This window comes from Petromyzon marinus, unplaced genomic scaffold, assembly GCF_048934315.1.
Source record: "Petromyzon marinus isolate PM22_M1 ecotype Great Lakes invasive population unplaced genomic scaffold, UKy_Petmar_22M1.pri1.0 PM_Scaffold_79, whole genome shotgun sequence".
In the NCBI taxonomy this organism is placed as follows: domain Eukaryota; kingdom Metazoa; phylum Chordata; class Hyperoartia; order Petromyzontiformes; family Petromyzontidae; genus Petromyzon; species Petromyzon marinus.
In genome coordinates, this window is record NW_027423687.1 from 97801 (window position 1) to 114150 (window position 16350).

Consider the following 16350-nt stretch of genomic DNA (forward strand, 5'->3'; position numbering starts at 1 on the left):
AGCAAGTCTCTGTTGCTTAGCAGTCTCCTGTACTGAGTAGAGGACTGTCCACCCCTCATGGTGGCAGGAGCCAGAGCCGGTCCACCGGACCTCCTGAATACCACACAGATCCAGACGGTACCAATCCAGCTCCCGACAGAGGAGCGGCAGCCTCTCCTCCGCAGTGAGCGTTCCACATAGCCACCCGCAGTGGCTTTTTACCGTTTCTGGAGGAGCCCCGAGGGTAGAGATTCAGTCTCCTGACTCCGCCAAATGGGGTTTGGCCAGGAGACGTCATAGACGCCTGTCCCCCGGGGGCCTCCGGCACAAGCTTAGTTGGATATATTTTTTTCCCCGTAGTTGAGTGGTAGTTAGGTTGGAGGGGTTACCAGCCCCTCGCACCCATCCAGAGCCCCTTTTGGCCGCTGTGGTGGCTGCAAACGCCATGAGGGGAATGACCAATCGCAATTGGCCCTCCCCTTAGTGGCACTGCTCACCACAGCGTTGCCATGCGGCACCAGCGAGGAGGTTGAGGGTTGTTTTTGCCATCACCACCATCACCACCACCTCCATCACCATCAACACCATCACCACCACCATAAGCACCGCCACCATCAAAGACAAAGATCCTTCATATAGCCTGGGCAGACTGTAGGGGCAAGTGCTGTTAGCGAGCATCTATGAAGGCCGGAACGGTACACGAGGGGGTGGGTGGCCAGCACCACGCCCGACCGCCTTTGTCTCCCCAGTGGCGATGTTTACACACCGTACCAGGTACTCATTTGAGGCCGAGTCGACCTAGGGGAGGCGAGCCCACAGTAGCCTGGGGCTTACAGCATTGCACGCCTCACCGCCACGCTCCCACACCCTTACCACCACCCCCACCATCACCACCCCCACCACCACCACAACCACCACCACCCCCATCACAACCATCGCCACCATCACCACACGATCTATTTGGGCCAACTCCCAACCACCGCCGTAGTCCACCGCCGCCGTTCAAGGCCGTGTGCCGTCGTTCCGGGCCCGCGACCTCCTGCAGGCGACGACGACGATCAGCGCCAGCCCGGCCCCGGCCGCCATGCCGACGATCAGCAATCCCGGCGCCAGCAGCGGCATCGGCGGCGGCCGCTCCGGCGCCGCGTCGGGTCGGCAGCCGCGAGCCGTCGGTGCCAGCGGCCCGGTGGTGACCGCAGCGGCGACGGCGCCGCCTTTGGCCGGCGAGGCGCCGTCGTCTGGGGTGGGTGGGGGGGGGGTGGTGCCGTTAGCGAGTAGCGGCGCCTACGGAGTCCGGCACGGCACGTTGCCCACCGCCTTCGTCTCTCTCCCCGCTCCAGCAGGTCATTCGTTTGAGGCTGAGTCGACCTAGGGGGAGGCCCGGGACCGTCGTCACTTGGGTGTTGGTGGCCGTGAGCGGGGAATCGAACTCGGCTCACCGGGTTGTTGGCGCGGCGCTAACTGCTGCACCACCGCTCCCCACAACAGCAACAACCACAGCAACAACAACCACAGCAACAACAACCACAACTTGAACAACCGCAGCAGCGGCGCGTGCGTGCGTTCACCGCGGAAACGGAGGTCGAAGGTCGCCGTGGCCGTGGCCCCGCCCGGCGCCGTCACGTGGCACGCCCACGCGCCGGCGTCGTCCAATCGCAGGCGGCGGATGGCGACGCTCCGCCCCCCGTCGCCCAGGCGGCGGCGGTGGCGCGGCTGCGGCCCCATCGCCAGGGGCAACCCCCGCAGGGACCACGTGACGCGGGGCGGGCGCGGCTGCGGCCAATGGGAGAGGGCGCACGAGAGGGCGAGGGGCGAGCGCGGGGAGAAGGGGCCCCGGTGGCTCGGCACCACTGTGGGGGAGAGGGCAGGTCACGTGCGTTAGGTGGCTGGATGTGGTGCACGCGTGTGTGTGTGTCTGTGTGTGTGTCTGTGTGTGTGTCTGTGTGTGTGTGTCTACCACAAAACTACGACTTAAATATGTAACTAATAAGCTTGTGCGGGAGGCTCCCGGGGGACAGGCGTCTATGACGTCTCCTGGCCAAACCCCAATTGGCCGAGCCAGGAGATTGAATCTCTACACTCGGGGCTCCTCCAGAAACAACGTAAAGCCACTACGGATGGCCACGTGGAATGTTCGAACGTTCACTGCGGAGTAGAGGCTGCCACTCCTCTGTCGGGAGCTGGACCGGTACCGCCTGGATCTCTGTGGTATTCAGGAGATCCGGTGGACCGGTTCTGGCTCCTGCCACCATGAGGGGTGGACAGTCCTCTACTCAGGGCAGCAGACTGTCAAACAACAGGGTGTGGCTCTTCTAAATTTGAAGCTTTCGTGACTGCAAGGATTCATACTCTTTGGTTTTATTCGGTAAAGTCACGTAGGTAAAACGAATTAAAATAAAATAAACAATTAAAACACGACGTTTCGGAGGCAACGCAAGCTTCCGTCTTCAGGTGGGACCAGTCGCAGCCAAAATCGCTGCACCAAGTGGCGAGGCTCTGGGAACCTATCAACCGAGAGAATGGTTTCAAATTAAGCAACCACTGGAAAGACGTTTTGAATCATACCAAACACTAATTTCTAATAGCAATTTTAAGCAGTGGTATATCAAACATTCTTTCCGAACTTTCTATTTTCCTTTTTTCTACTGCTCCCTTACAGCACATCCTGGCCGATATTCTGTCCGTTTATATTGCACACACACAGTGACCCATCTCACGCACCCTACACACAACAAAAGATGGATTAACTCATCCCTGCACACCTTAACCTGTATTTAAGCGCTAGGTTCCCAGAGCCTCGCCACTTGGCGCAGCGATTTGGCTGTGACTGGTCCCACCTGAAGACGGAAGCTTGCGTTGCCTCCGAAACGTGTTTTAATTGTTTATTTTATTTAAATTCGTTTTACCTACGTGACTTTATCGAATAAAATCAAAGAGTATGTGGCTCTTCTTTTGAACAAAAGAATGAAGGGGGCGTGGGAGCGTGGCGGTGTGGTGTGGGAAGCTGTAAGCCCCAGGCTACTTTGGGCTCGCCTTCCCATCAATCGGAGGCGAGGAGTGGTGGTCGTGGTTACTTATGCCCCCACCGAAGACGAACATCCGTGGAGGGATGCAGGCAAAGCCGATGAGTCAGATGCCTTCTATGACCTGTCACAGGTGCTGGCTAAAGTGGCCCCTCGGGATAGAGTCATCTTGTTGGGTGACTTCAATGCCCGAGTTGGTCATGATACTGGCACCTGGTCTGGAGTGATTGGAGGGCATAGGCCAGATCAGCTCAATAACAACGGTAGGAGGCTGCTAGATTTTTGTGCAGCCCATGGGCTTGTAATTACCAACACGCTGTTCCGGCATCGGCGCATCCACACAACATCATGGATGCATGCCGGGTCCAAGCAAGAACATCTGCTGGGCTTTGATAGTAGTGTTGTCTTTGAGCTGTGTGACGTCTTTTGGCGTCATCTGGTCGAGCACCAATTGGGTCGAGGCTCAAAAGAAAGCCGTCCCTTGGTGTGGACCAAATCAGTTTCAAGGACAATGCATATATACTCATAGTGTGTGTTTTTTGTTTGCATTGTGACCGCAGGTATTGTGGTTAATGCAGACATAAATCCTCGTAAAAAGGTTTCAGTTTGTTGCCAGAAAAAAGGGGGATAAACCCTATTATTATATTTTGGTACTGGCAAAGGAGGTCTAATGATGATGTAGATGCTCCACCCCGAGCCCTCATGACTTTGATAGCGGCGTTGTCTTTGAGCTGTGGTGACGTCTTTTGGCGTCATCTGGTCGAGCACCAATTGGGTCGAGGCTCAAAAGAAAGCCGTCCCTTGGTGTGGACCAAATCAGTTTCAAGGACAATGCATCATCATATTATCAGAGAGTGTTTCGTGTTTGCATTTTGACCGCAGGTATCGCGGCTAATGCAGTGACACGATTCCTCGTAAAAAACAAAAAAAAAAAAACAGGGCTTCAGTTTTGCCGCCAGAGAAAACAGGGGGGGAAAAAAAAAAAAAAAAAACCCTCTTAGAGTGTCATAGCGTCGGGAGAGTGAATCCACGCAGAAGTGTTAGCGGGAAGCGGTCCCGGGCCTCCGCCAGGTGCCCCCCAGCACGCACCCTGCACGGTCTCCAGGCGCAGGGTGCGGGTGTAGTCCCGGCGGCCCGAGCCGGCCTCGTGAAGGCGGCAGGTGAAGGCGCCGGCGTCCCCCGGGCGGAGCGGCCCCAGGCGGAGGGAGAAGTCGCCCAGGAGGAAGGCGCCGCGGCCTCGCCGCATGGCGGCGCGCGGCCTGAGCGGGGAGAGGTAGCGGCGGGCCGAGCCGCGGGGGTACACGTCGGCTATCACCTGGGGGTGGGTGGGTGGGTGGGGGTACACGTGGGTGGGGGTACACGTGGGGTGGGGGTACACGTGGGGTGGGGGTACACGTGGGGTGGGGGTACACGTGGGGTGGGGGTACACGTGGGGTGGGGGTACACGTGGGGTGGGGGTACACGTGGGTGGGGGTACACATAGACTATCACCTGGGGGTGGGTGGGGGTACACTCCCCCCCTCCCTGTGCCTCCCCCCCTCACCTGCCCTCTCACCCCCTCCCCCTCACCTGCCCCTCCCCCTCACCTGCCCCTCCCCCTCACCTGCCCCTCCCCCTCACCTGCCCCTCCCCCTCACCTGCCCCTCCCCCTCACCTGCCCTCTGTGCCGTCCGTCGCGACTGATCCACGACCAGAACGCCCCGCGGCGATCGGGTGGCGCCTCGGAGCTCGAGGCGGCCCCGCCCCCTCCGCCAGAGTCCCCGCCCCCTCCGCCAGAGTCCCCGCCCCCTCCGCCAGAGTCCCCGCCCCCTCCGCCAGAGTCCCCGCCCCCCCGGTGCCACCGCCCCCACCGCGGCTCGATCCACGCGGGCTCCGCGTTGTGGCACGGCAGCTCCACCGTGGAGCCCACTGCGCCCAGCACGAGCTGGGGGGGCGGGGCCGGGGCCTTAGGGGCGGGGCTTGAGGCGTACGGGGCGGGGCTTGCGTTGAGGCGGGCGTTACCTGCTGTAAGAGGGGCGGGGCTCGATGCGGAGGGGGCGCGGCCTGCGCGGAGGTGGGCGCGGCCCATCAGAGGCAGGGCAGGGCTTGGTGTGGGGTGGGCGGGGCCTTGTGCGGAGGGGGTGTAGCTTGCTACGGGTGGGGCGGGGCTTGCCGTTGAGTGGGCGGGGCTCGGCACGGAAAGGGCGGGGCTTGCCGTTGAGTGGGCGGGGCTCGGCACGGAAAAGGCGGGGCTTGGCGTGGATGGGGCGTGGCCTGCATAGGAAGGGGCGGGGCTCGACTCAGAGGGCAGCGGCTGTCTAAGGCCGGCGTGCCTCTGGGCGTGGCCATGGAGCGGTGGGGCGGGGTATGAAGAGGGGGCGTGGCTAGAATGAGATGGGGCGGGGCCCGAAGCGGAGGGGCGGGGCCTTGGGTGGGGGGAGGCGGGGTCTGCGCCGCAGAGGGAGGGGCACAAAAGCAGCGCCATCACCAAGACATCGACTATTACAGTAAATATAATATACACTGTATATAATATTTACACTGTATATTATATACACTGTATATAATATTTACACTGTATATGATATACACTGTATATTATATATACACTGTATATTATATATACAATATATTAGATAAACACTGTATATTGTATGCACTGTATATTATATACACTGTATAGTTAATATTCACTGTATATTATATAGACTGTATATACTATACACTGTATAGTTAATATACACTGTATAGTTAATATACACTGTATAGTTAATATACACTGTATAGTTAATATACACTGTATAGTTAATATACACTGTATAAATTTTGATTTAAAGCTTTCATGACTGCAGTAATTCATATTCTTAGTTTTTTCGGTAAAGTCACGTTGAAGGGAAACAACAAAATAATAAAATATATATAAAACAATAAAAAAATTCTCACGACGTTTCGACCATAACTCAAACGGTCGTCTTCAGGTGTGTTGGTTCGCATAAATTTATTTTTAAACGGCGCATTTATTTATTTATAAAAAAACGCTAAGATGCCAGCTAGCAACCTCAGCAAAGATGAGCGTCTTGAATTATATAAATTAAAAAAGAGGAATGATATTGTAGTCCTCTCAGCTGACAAAGGCAATGCTACTGTCATCATGGATAAAATAGAATATAACAACAACATTAAAGAATTACTCGACGATGGTAGTTATACAAAAATAAAAAGAGATCCCACCAACAGCCTCGTCACACAAACCAACAAAATAATTTCTGATTCAACCGCATTAATTGATCAATCTAAACAGTTTTCGTTGAAACCTTCTGCTGCCAGGCCACCAAGATTATACGGCTTACCAAAAATACATAAAGTAGATACACCCCTTCGTCCCATAGTCTCTACTATCGGCTCCCCCACCTACAAACTAGCTCGTTTTTTGTCTGAAATCCTGCGTCCTTTCACTGGAAAGACCACCTCTGCGGTACAAAATTCTGCTCACCTGGTATCGACAATCAAGGGTATTTCCCTGTCCCCAGACGACCTGCTTGTCAGTTTTGATGTAGTTTCCTTATTCACCAAGGTTCCTGTACCTGACACCATTGCAATCATTGAAGACTTGGTTCATCAAGGACTAAACACTGAGGTACCCCCCCTGGTGAGACACTGTTTAACCAATACATACTTCACTTGGAATGGAACTTTCTACAAACAAACTGAGGGCACCCCAATGGGCTCCCCCCTTTCTCCAGTTATAGCTAACATTTTCATGGAGAAATTTGAGACTGACGCCATCCAGACTGCCACTCTGCGCCCAACCTTATGGAAGAGGTACGTGGATGACACTTTTGTCATCTGGCCACATGGCCGGCCTGCTCTAGACCAATTCTTCGACCACATCAATTCCATACACCCAGCCATCAGATTTACCATGGAAGTCGAAATAGATGGCAAGATACCTTTTTTGGATGTCCTAATTAAAAAGAGACCTGATGGTTCAATGAGCCATTCTGTCTACAGGAAAGCTACCCATACGGATGCTTATCTGAAACCGGATTCCCACCACCATCCATCACAGAAGAATTCTCTCATCAAGACTCTGTATCATAGAGCCCAATGCATATCCGACCAGGAACACATAAGCAGTGAACTCAAGCACGTACACCAAGCTCTTAGGGCTAATGGTTACTCCGACTATACAATCCGCAAAGCTATCACTCAAACCATGAAGAAGAACCCTCTTGAGGAGCCTTTCAAAACCATCACTTTACCCTACATTGCTGGGATCACAAAAAAGATCTCCAAAATCTTGAATAAACACAAGATCCAGGTCCGTTTCAACACATTACATAAAATCCGTGATCTGGTTCCGTCTGTAAAAGATGTAATTCCGGACATACAATACCCTGGTGTCTACAAACTAAGTTGCCTCTGTGGTAGTAGTTACATTGGAGAAACCAAACGCCATGTCTCGGACCGCATTCGTGAACACAAAGCAGACCTTAAACACGGTAGGACCAACACCTCGGCCGTGGCAGATCATTGTTCTAATTCAGTAGGCTCACATGCCATTGACTTTTCCAAGACAGAGGTTCTTTGTAAGCCATCTGGCTTCCATGAGAGATTCGTTCATGAGGCTATCCACATATACAAGCACAGAGACAATTTCAACCGAGAAGATGGATTCTATCTTAGCAATCATTGGAAAGATTTGAGAAACCATCTCAGGTCTTAATTGATTGTTCACGCTTACAGTGGCTTTCAGACAGCATACATTATAAAAAATTTCGTCTCCCCCCTTCACTTTTCAGAATATAGATGGACTAGTCCTGGGTAAACTGCCAAATCGCTGCGCGTGGCGCTAACGTTTTTTAAAAATAAAGAAATAAATGCGCCGTTTAAAAATACATTTATGCGAACCAACACACCTGAAGACGACCGTTTGAGTTATGGTCGAAACGTCGTGAGAATTTTTTAATTGTTTTATATATATTTTATTATTTTGTTGTTTCTCTTCAACGTGACTTTACCGAAAAAACTAAGAATATATACACTGTATAGTTAATATACACTGTATAGTTAATATACACTGTATAGTTAATATACACTGTATAGTTAATATACACTGTATAGTTAATATACACTGTATAGTTAATATACACTGTATACAATATACACTGTACATAATATACACTGTATATAATATACACTGTATATTATATACACTGTATATTATATACATTGTATAGTTAATATACACTGTATATAATATACATTGTATAGTTAATATATATTGTATAGTTAATATACACTGTATAGTTAATATACACTGTATATTATATACACTGTATAGTTAATATACACTGTATATTATATACACTATATAGTTAATATACACTGTCTAGTTAATATACACTGTATAGTTAATATACACTGTCTAGTTAATATACACTGTATAGTTAATACACACTATAGTTAATATACACTGTATATTATGTACACTCTATAGTTAATATACACTGTATAGTTAATATACACTGTATATTATATACACTGTATAGTTAATATACACTGTATAGTTAATATACACTGCATATTATATACACTGTATAGTTAATATACACTGTATAGTTAATATGCACTGTATATTATATACACTGTATATAATATACACTGTATAGTTAATATACACTGTATAGTTAATATACACTGTATATTATATACACTGTATATAATATACACTGTATAGTTAATATACACTGTATAGTTAATATACACTGTATATACTTAGTTTTTTCGGTAAAGTCACGTTGAAGGGAAACAACAAAATAATAAGATATATATAATATAAAATATATTTATATATATTTTATTATTTTGTTGTTTCCCTTCAACGTGACTTTACCGAAAAAACTAAGAATATGAATTACTGCAGTCACGAAAGCTTTAAATCAACATTTTATACACTGTATAGTTAATATACACTATATTATATACACTGTATAGTTAATATACACTGTATAGTTAATATCCACTGTATATTATATACACTGTATAGTTAATATACACTGTATAGTTAATATACACTGTATAGTTAATATACACTGTATAGTTAATATACACTGTATAGTTAATATACACTGTATAGTTAATATACAGTGTATATTTAATATACACTGTATAGTTAATATACACTGTATATAATATACAGTATAGTGAATATACACTGTATAGTGAATATACACTGTATAGTGAATATACACTGTATAGTTAATATACACTGTATAGTTAATATACACTGTATACAATATACACTGTATATAATATACACTGTATAGTCAATATACACTGTATAGTTACTATACACTGTATAGTTAATATACACTGTATAGTTAATATACACTGTATAGTTAATATACACTGTATATATTATACACTGTATATAATATACACTGTATATTATATACACTATATAATATACACTGTATAGTTAATATACACTGTATAGTTAATATACACTGTATAGTTAATATACACTGTATATAATATACAGTATAGTTAATATACACTGTGTATAATATACACTGTATAGTTAATATACACTGTATATATTATACACTGTATATAATATACACTGTATATTATATACACTATATAATATACACTGTATAGTTAATATATACACTGTATATAATATACAGTATAGTTAATATACACTGTATAGTTAATATACACTGTATAGTTAATATACACTGTATATAATATACAGTATAGTTAATATACACTGTGTATAATATACACTGTATAGTTAATATACACTGTATATATTATACACTGTATATAATATACACTGTATATACACTATATAATATACACTGTATAGTTAATATACACTGTATAGTTAATATACACTGTATAGTTAATATACACTGTGTAGTTAATATACACTGTATATTATATACACTGTATAGTTAATATACACTGTGTAGTTAATATACACTGTATAGTTAATATACACTGTATATAATATACAGTATAGTTAATATACACTGTATAGTTAATATACACTGTATAGTTAATATACACTGTATATAATATACAGTATAGTTAATATACACTGTGTATAATATACACTGTATAGTTAATATACACTGTATATTATATACACTGTATAGTTAATATACACTGTGTAGTTAATATACACTGTATATTATATACACTGTGTAGTTAATATACACTGTATAGTTAATATACACTGTATATTATATACACTGTATAGTTAATATACACTGTATATTATATACACTGTATAGTTAATATACACTGTGTAGTTAATATACACTATAGTTAATATACACTGTATATAATATACAGTATAGTTAATATACACTGTGTATAATATACACTGTATAGTTAATATACACTGTATATATTATACACTGTATATAATATCACTGTATATTATATACACTATATAATATACACTGTATAGTTAATATACACTGTATAGTTAATATACACTGTATAGTTAATATACACTGTATATAATATACACTGTATAGTTAATATACACTGTATAGTTAATATACACTGTATAGTTAATATACACTGTATATAATATACAGTATAGTTAATATACACTGTATAGTTAATATACACTGTATAGTTAATACACACTGTATATAATATACAGTATAGTTAATATACACTGTGTATAATATACACTGTATAGTTACACTGTATAGTTAATATACACTGTGTAGTTAATATACACTGTATATTATATACACTGTATAGTTAATATACACTGTATATTATATACACTGTATAGTTAATATACACTGTATAGTTAATATACACTGTATATTATATACACTGTATAGTTAATATACACTGTATATTATATACACTGTATAGTTAATATACACTGTATAGTTAATATACACTGTATAGTTAATATACACTGTATAGTTAATATACACTGTATAGTTAATATACACTGTATAGTTAATATACACTGCATAAAATTACTCATTGGTTTTTTCGCTAAAGTCACGTGCGAAGAAATACAATAAAATTACATTAAAACCAATCACGACGTTTCGATCACAACGCAAGCGATCTCCATCAGGTGTCAAGAACAAATCACGAAGGTAAACACAACAAGCAGATGAGAGACGAGAATTCAACAAACCTTTAAAAAAAAACATTACGTGAAGCCACAACCAGTCAGGCCAACAACACAGTTAGACACAATTCATGGCAGGACCACGAATTTCAGAAGAGTGCTAAATGTCGTGTCCATCCTCTGGACTGCACATACCAGCATAGAATGAAAAAAATACGAGCTACACGGTCAGTAGACATACATGTACAAGCTCACAAGAGGCATGGAGGGAGGAAAAGACGGGACAGAGAAGCAAGGAGAGAGAGAGGGGGGCTGGAGGGATGAACAGAAGCCTTATGAGAATTAAAGCTGTCGTGACTGCATACAATTACTCATTGGGTTTTTTTTGTATGTAGTCACGAAAGGGACTTCGAAAGCACGAATGAACAACCCAGAGCCCAGGTATCATAGGCCTTGACCAGGTCGATAAAGCAGAGATGTAGGTCTTGTTGGAATTCCCTACACCTCTGCTGTAGCAGACGGACAGAAAATATGGCATCTGTGCAGGACCGCCCTTTCCTGAAACCGCATTGGGGCTCCGCAAGCCTCTCCTCAGCGTGCCTGGTGAGGCGATGTTGAATAATCCTTGCCAGGACCTTTCCCGGGATACTGAGGAGTGAGATGCCCCTGTAGTTATTACAGTCTGTGCGGTCCCCCTTCTTAAAAAGGGGGACCACCAGGGCATCCTTCCAATCCTGCGGAACCCGTCCAGTAGTCCAGGCTGTTGTTATGATATCATGTAGGGTAGTCTGTGCACAAATGCTACCCTCCTTCAGCATTTCGCCGAGTCTTTACTGGTCTCTGGCTCTGGATTGCCTTCAGTACTTCCTCAACAGATGGCACACAGACAGACACACACCGTACACACACACAAACACACGCTACACACACACACACCATACACACACACACCACACACCATATATACACACACACCATACACACACACACCGTACACACATACATCGTACACACACACCATACACACACAAACCATACACACACACACACACACCGTACACACACACCGTACACACACACACCATACACACACACACCGTACAAACACACCGTACACACACACACACACACTGTACACACACACACTGTACACACACACACACCGTACACACACACACACCATACACACACACACCGTACACACATACATCGTACACACACACACCATACACACACACCATACACACACACACCATACACACACACACCGTACACACACACACACCATACACACACACCATACACACACCGTACACACACACACCATACACACACACACCATACACACACACACCATACACACACACCGTACACACACACACACCATACACACACACACACACCGTACACACACACACCGTACACACACACACCGTACACACACACACACCATACACACACACACCGTACACACACACACCATACACACACACACACCGTACACACATACATCGTACACACACACCATACACACACAAACCATACACACACACACCATACACACACACCGTACACACACACACACCATACACACACACACCGTACACACACACAACGTACACACACACCTTAAACACACACACACCATACACACACACACCATACACACACCATACACACACACCATACACACACACCATACACACACACACCGTACACACACACATCGTACACACACACACCGTACACACACACACACCATACACACACACACACCGTACACACATCGTACACACACACAAACTGTACACACACACACACCAGACACACACACCAGACACACACACAGACACACACAACATACACACACACACCATACACACACACACTACACACACTACACACACTACACACACACACTACACACACTACGCTATACCCACATACTACACACACTACACACACTACACACACACTATACTACACACACTACACACACACACTACATACACACTACAAAAACACACTACACACACTACACACACACTACACTATACACTACACTATACACTACACACTACACTATACACTACACTATACACTACACTACACACTACTATAACTACACTATACACTACACTATACACTACACTATACACTACACTACTACACACCACACTATACACTACACTACTACACACCACACTATACACTACAATATACACTACACTATACACTACACACTACACTATACACTACACACTACACTATACACTACACTACACACTACTATAACTACACTATACACTACACTATACACTACACTATACACTACACTACTACACACTACACTATACACTACACTATACACTACACTACACTATACACTACACTATACACTACACTATACACGCTACACTATACGCTACACTATACTATACACTACACTATGCACTACACTATATACTACACTATACACTACACTATACACTACACACTACACTATACACTACACTATACACTACACTATACACTACACTATACACTACACTACACTATACACTACACTATACACTACACTATACACTATACACTACACACTACACTATACACTAAACTATACACTACACTATACACTACACTATACACTATACACTACACACTACACTATACACTAAACTATACACTACACTATACACTACACTACACACTACACAATACACTACACACTACACACTACACTATACACTACACTACACACTACACTATACACTACACTATACACTACAATATACACTACACTACACACTACACTATACACTCCACTATACACTACACTATACACTACACTATACACTACTATACACTACACTATACACTACACTATACACTACACTATACACTACATTATACTACACTATACACTACACTATACACTACATTATACTACACTATACACTACACTATACACTACACTATGCACTACACTATAGACCACATTATACTACACTATACACTACACTATACACTACACTATACACTACACTATTATACACTACACTATACACTACACTACACACTACACTATACACTACACTATACACTACACTATACACTACACTATACACTACACTATACACTACACTACACACTACACTATACACTACACTATACACTACACTATACACTACACTATACACTATACACTACACTATACACTACACTATACACTACACTACACACTACACTATACACTACACTACACACTACACTATACACTACACTATACACTACACTATACACTACACTATACACTACACTACACTATACACTACACTATACACTATACACTACACTATACACTACACTATACACTACACTACACACTACACTATACACTACACTATACACTACACTATACACTACACTATACACTACACTATACACTACACTATACACTACACTACACACTACACTATACACTACACTATACACTACACTACACACTACACTATACACTACACTATACACTACACTATACACTACACTATACACTACACTTACCGCAGTCGATGATTGCCGCACAGCAGAGCAGAACCACCACAGCCGCCTGGGCGAGCGCACCCGGCATGGCGAGCGACTGCGTTCCGTGTGTGTGTGTCTGTGTGTGTGTCTGTGTGTGTGTGGGTGTGTGTGTCTGTGTGTGTGTCTGTGTGTGTGTCTGTGTGTGTGTGTGTGGGCGTCCGTGTGTGTGTCAGTGTGTGTGTCAGTGTGTGTGTGTCAGTGTGTGTGTGTGTCTGTGTGTGTGTGTCTGTGTGTGTGTGTCTGTGTGTGTGTGGGTGTGTGTGTCTGTGTGTGTGTCTGTGTGTGTGTCTGTGTGTCTGTGTGTGTGTCTGTGTGTGTCTGTGTGTGTGTCTGTGTGTGGGTGTCCGTGTGTGTGTGTTAGCGTGTGTGTGTGTCAGTGTGTGTGTCAGTGTGTGTGTGTCAGTGTGTGTGTGTCAGTGTGTGTGTGTCTGTGTGTCTGTGTGTGTGTCTGTGTGTATCTGTGTGTGTGTCTGTGTGTGTGTCTGTGTGTGTGTGTCTGTGTGTGTGTCTGTGTGTGTGTGTGTCTGTGTGTGTGTCTGTGTGTGTGTCTGTGTGTGGGTGTCCGTGTGTGTGTGTCAGTGTGTGTGTGTGTGTCAGTGTGTGTGTGTGTGTCAGTGTGTGTGTGTCAGTGTGTGTGTGTCAGTGTGTGTGTGTCAGTGTGTGTGTGTCAGTGTGTGTGTGTCAGTGTGTGTGTGTGTGTGCTCTGTGTGAGTGTGTTCTGTGTGTGAGTGTCAGTATGTGTGTGTGTCAGTGTGTGTGGGTGGCAGGGTATGAATGAATGAGTGAGCCTGTGGGTGTGTGTGTGAGTCTTTGTCTTTGTGTCAGTGTATGAGTGTGTGTGTGCGTATCTATAAGGCTGTGTATGTTTGTGTATGTGTATCTGCCTGTGTATGAGTGTCTGTGTATCTGTCTGTGTATCTGCCTGTGTATAAGTTTGTGTGTCTGTGCATCTGCCTGTGTATGCGTGTCTGTGTGTGTCTGTGTGCGTGTGTGTATCTGCCTGTGTATGAGTGTCTGTGTATCTGCTTGTGTATGAGTGTCAGTGTATGAGTGTGTGTGTGTGTGCATGTGTGTGTATCTGTCTGTGTCCAGCAAAACAACCCCCTACCTCCTCGTGGTGCCGGACGGGCAACTCTGTCGTGGACAGTGTTGTGGGGGGAGGTCCAATTTCGATTGGCTCCTCCCCGCATGGCATATGTGACTACCACAGGGGTTAAACGGGGACTCTGGACGGGTGCGAGGGCCTGGTAACCCCTCCACCTTCAATTAATTAACACTAAACCGCAAATTAAGTATATAACTAATAAGCTTGTGCCGGAGGATCCGGGGGGCCAGGCGTCTATGACGTCTCCTGGCCAAACCCCAATTGGCGGAGCCAGGAGATTGAATATCTACCCTCGGGGCTCCTCCAGAAACAACGAAAAACCACTACGGGTGGCCACGTGGAATGTTCGAACGCTCACTGCGGAGAAGAGGCTGCCACTCCTCTGTCGGGAGCTGGACCGGTACCGCCTGGATCTATGTGGCATTCAGGAGGTCCGGTGGAGCGGTTCTGGCTCCTGCCACCACGAGGGGTGGACAGTCCTCTACTCGGGGCAGCAGAATGCCAAACAATAGGGTGTGGCTCTTCTTTTGAACAAAAGAATGAAGGGGGCGTGGGAGCGT

General features: G+C 45.2%; 1 protein-coding gene across 1 annotated transcript; it reads right to left on the reverse strand.

Moving 5' to 3' along the window:
* Positions 1-981: 981 nt before the first annotated feature.
* On the reverse strand, positions 982-15803 carry LOC142923843 (uncharacterized). Its single transcript, XM_076064827.1, has 5 exons — positions 14665-15803; positions 4657-5429; positions 4092-4317; positions 1548-1829; positions 982-1217 (listed from the first exon to the last, which is right to left on the reverse strand). Exons 1-5 carry the CDS (start codon positions 14729-14731, stop codon positions 982-984), a joined length of 1584 nt encoding a protein of 527 aa, XP_075920942.1. The 5' UTR covers positions 14732-15803.
* Between the last annotated feature and the right edge of the window lie 547 nt (positions 15804-16350).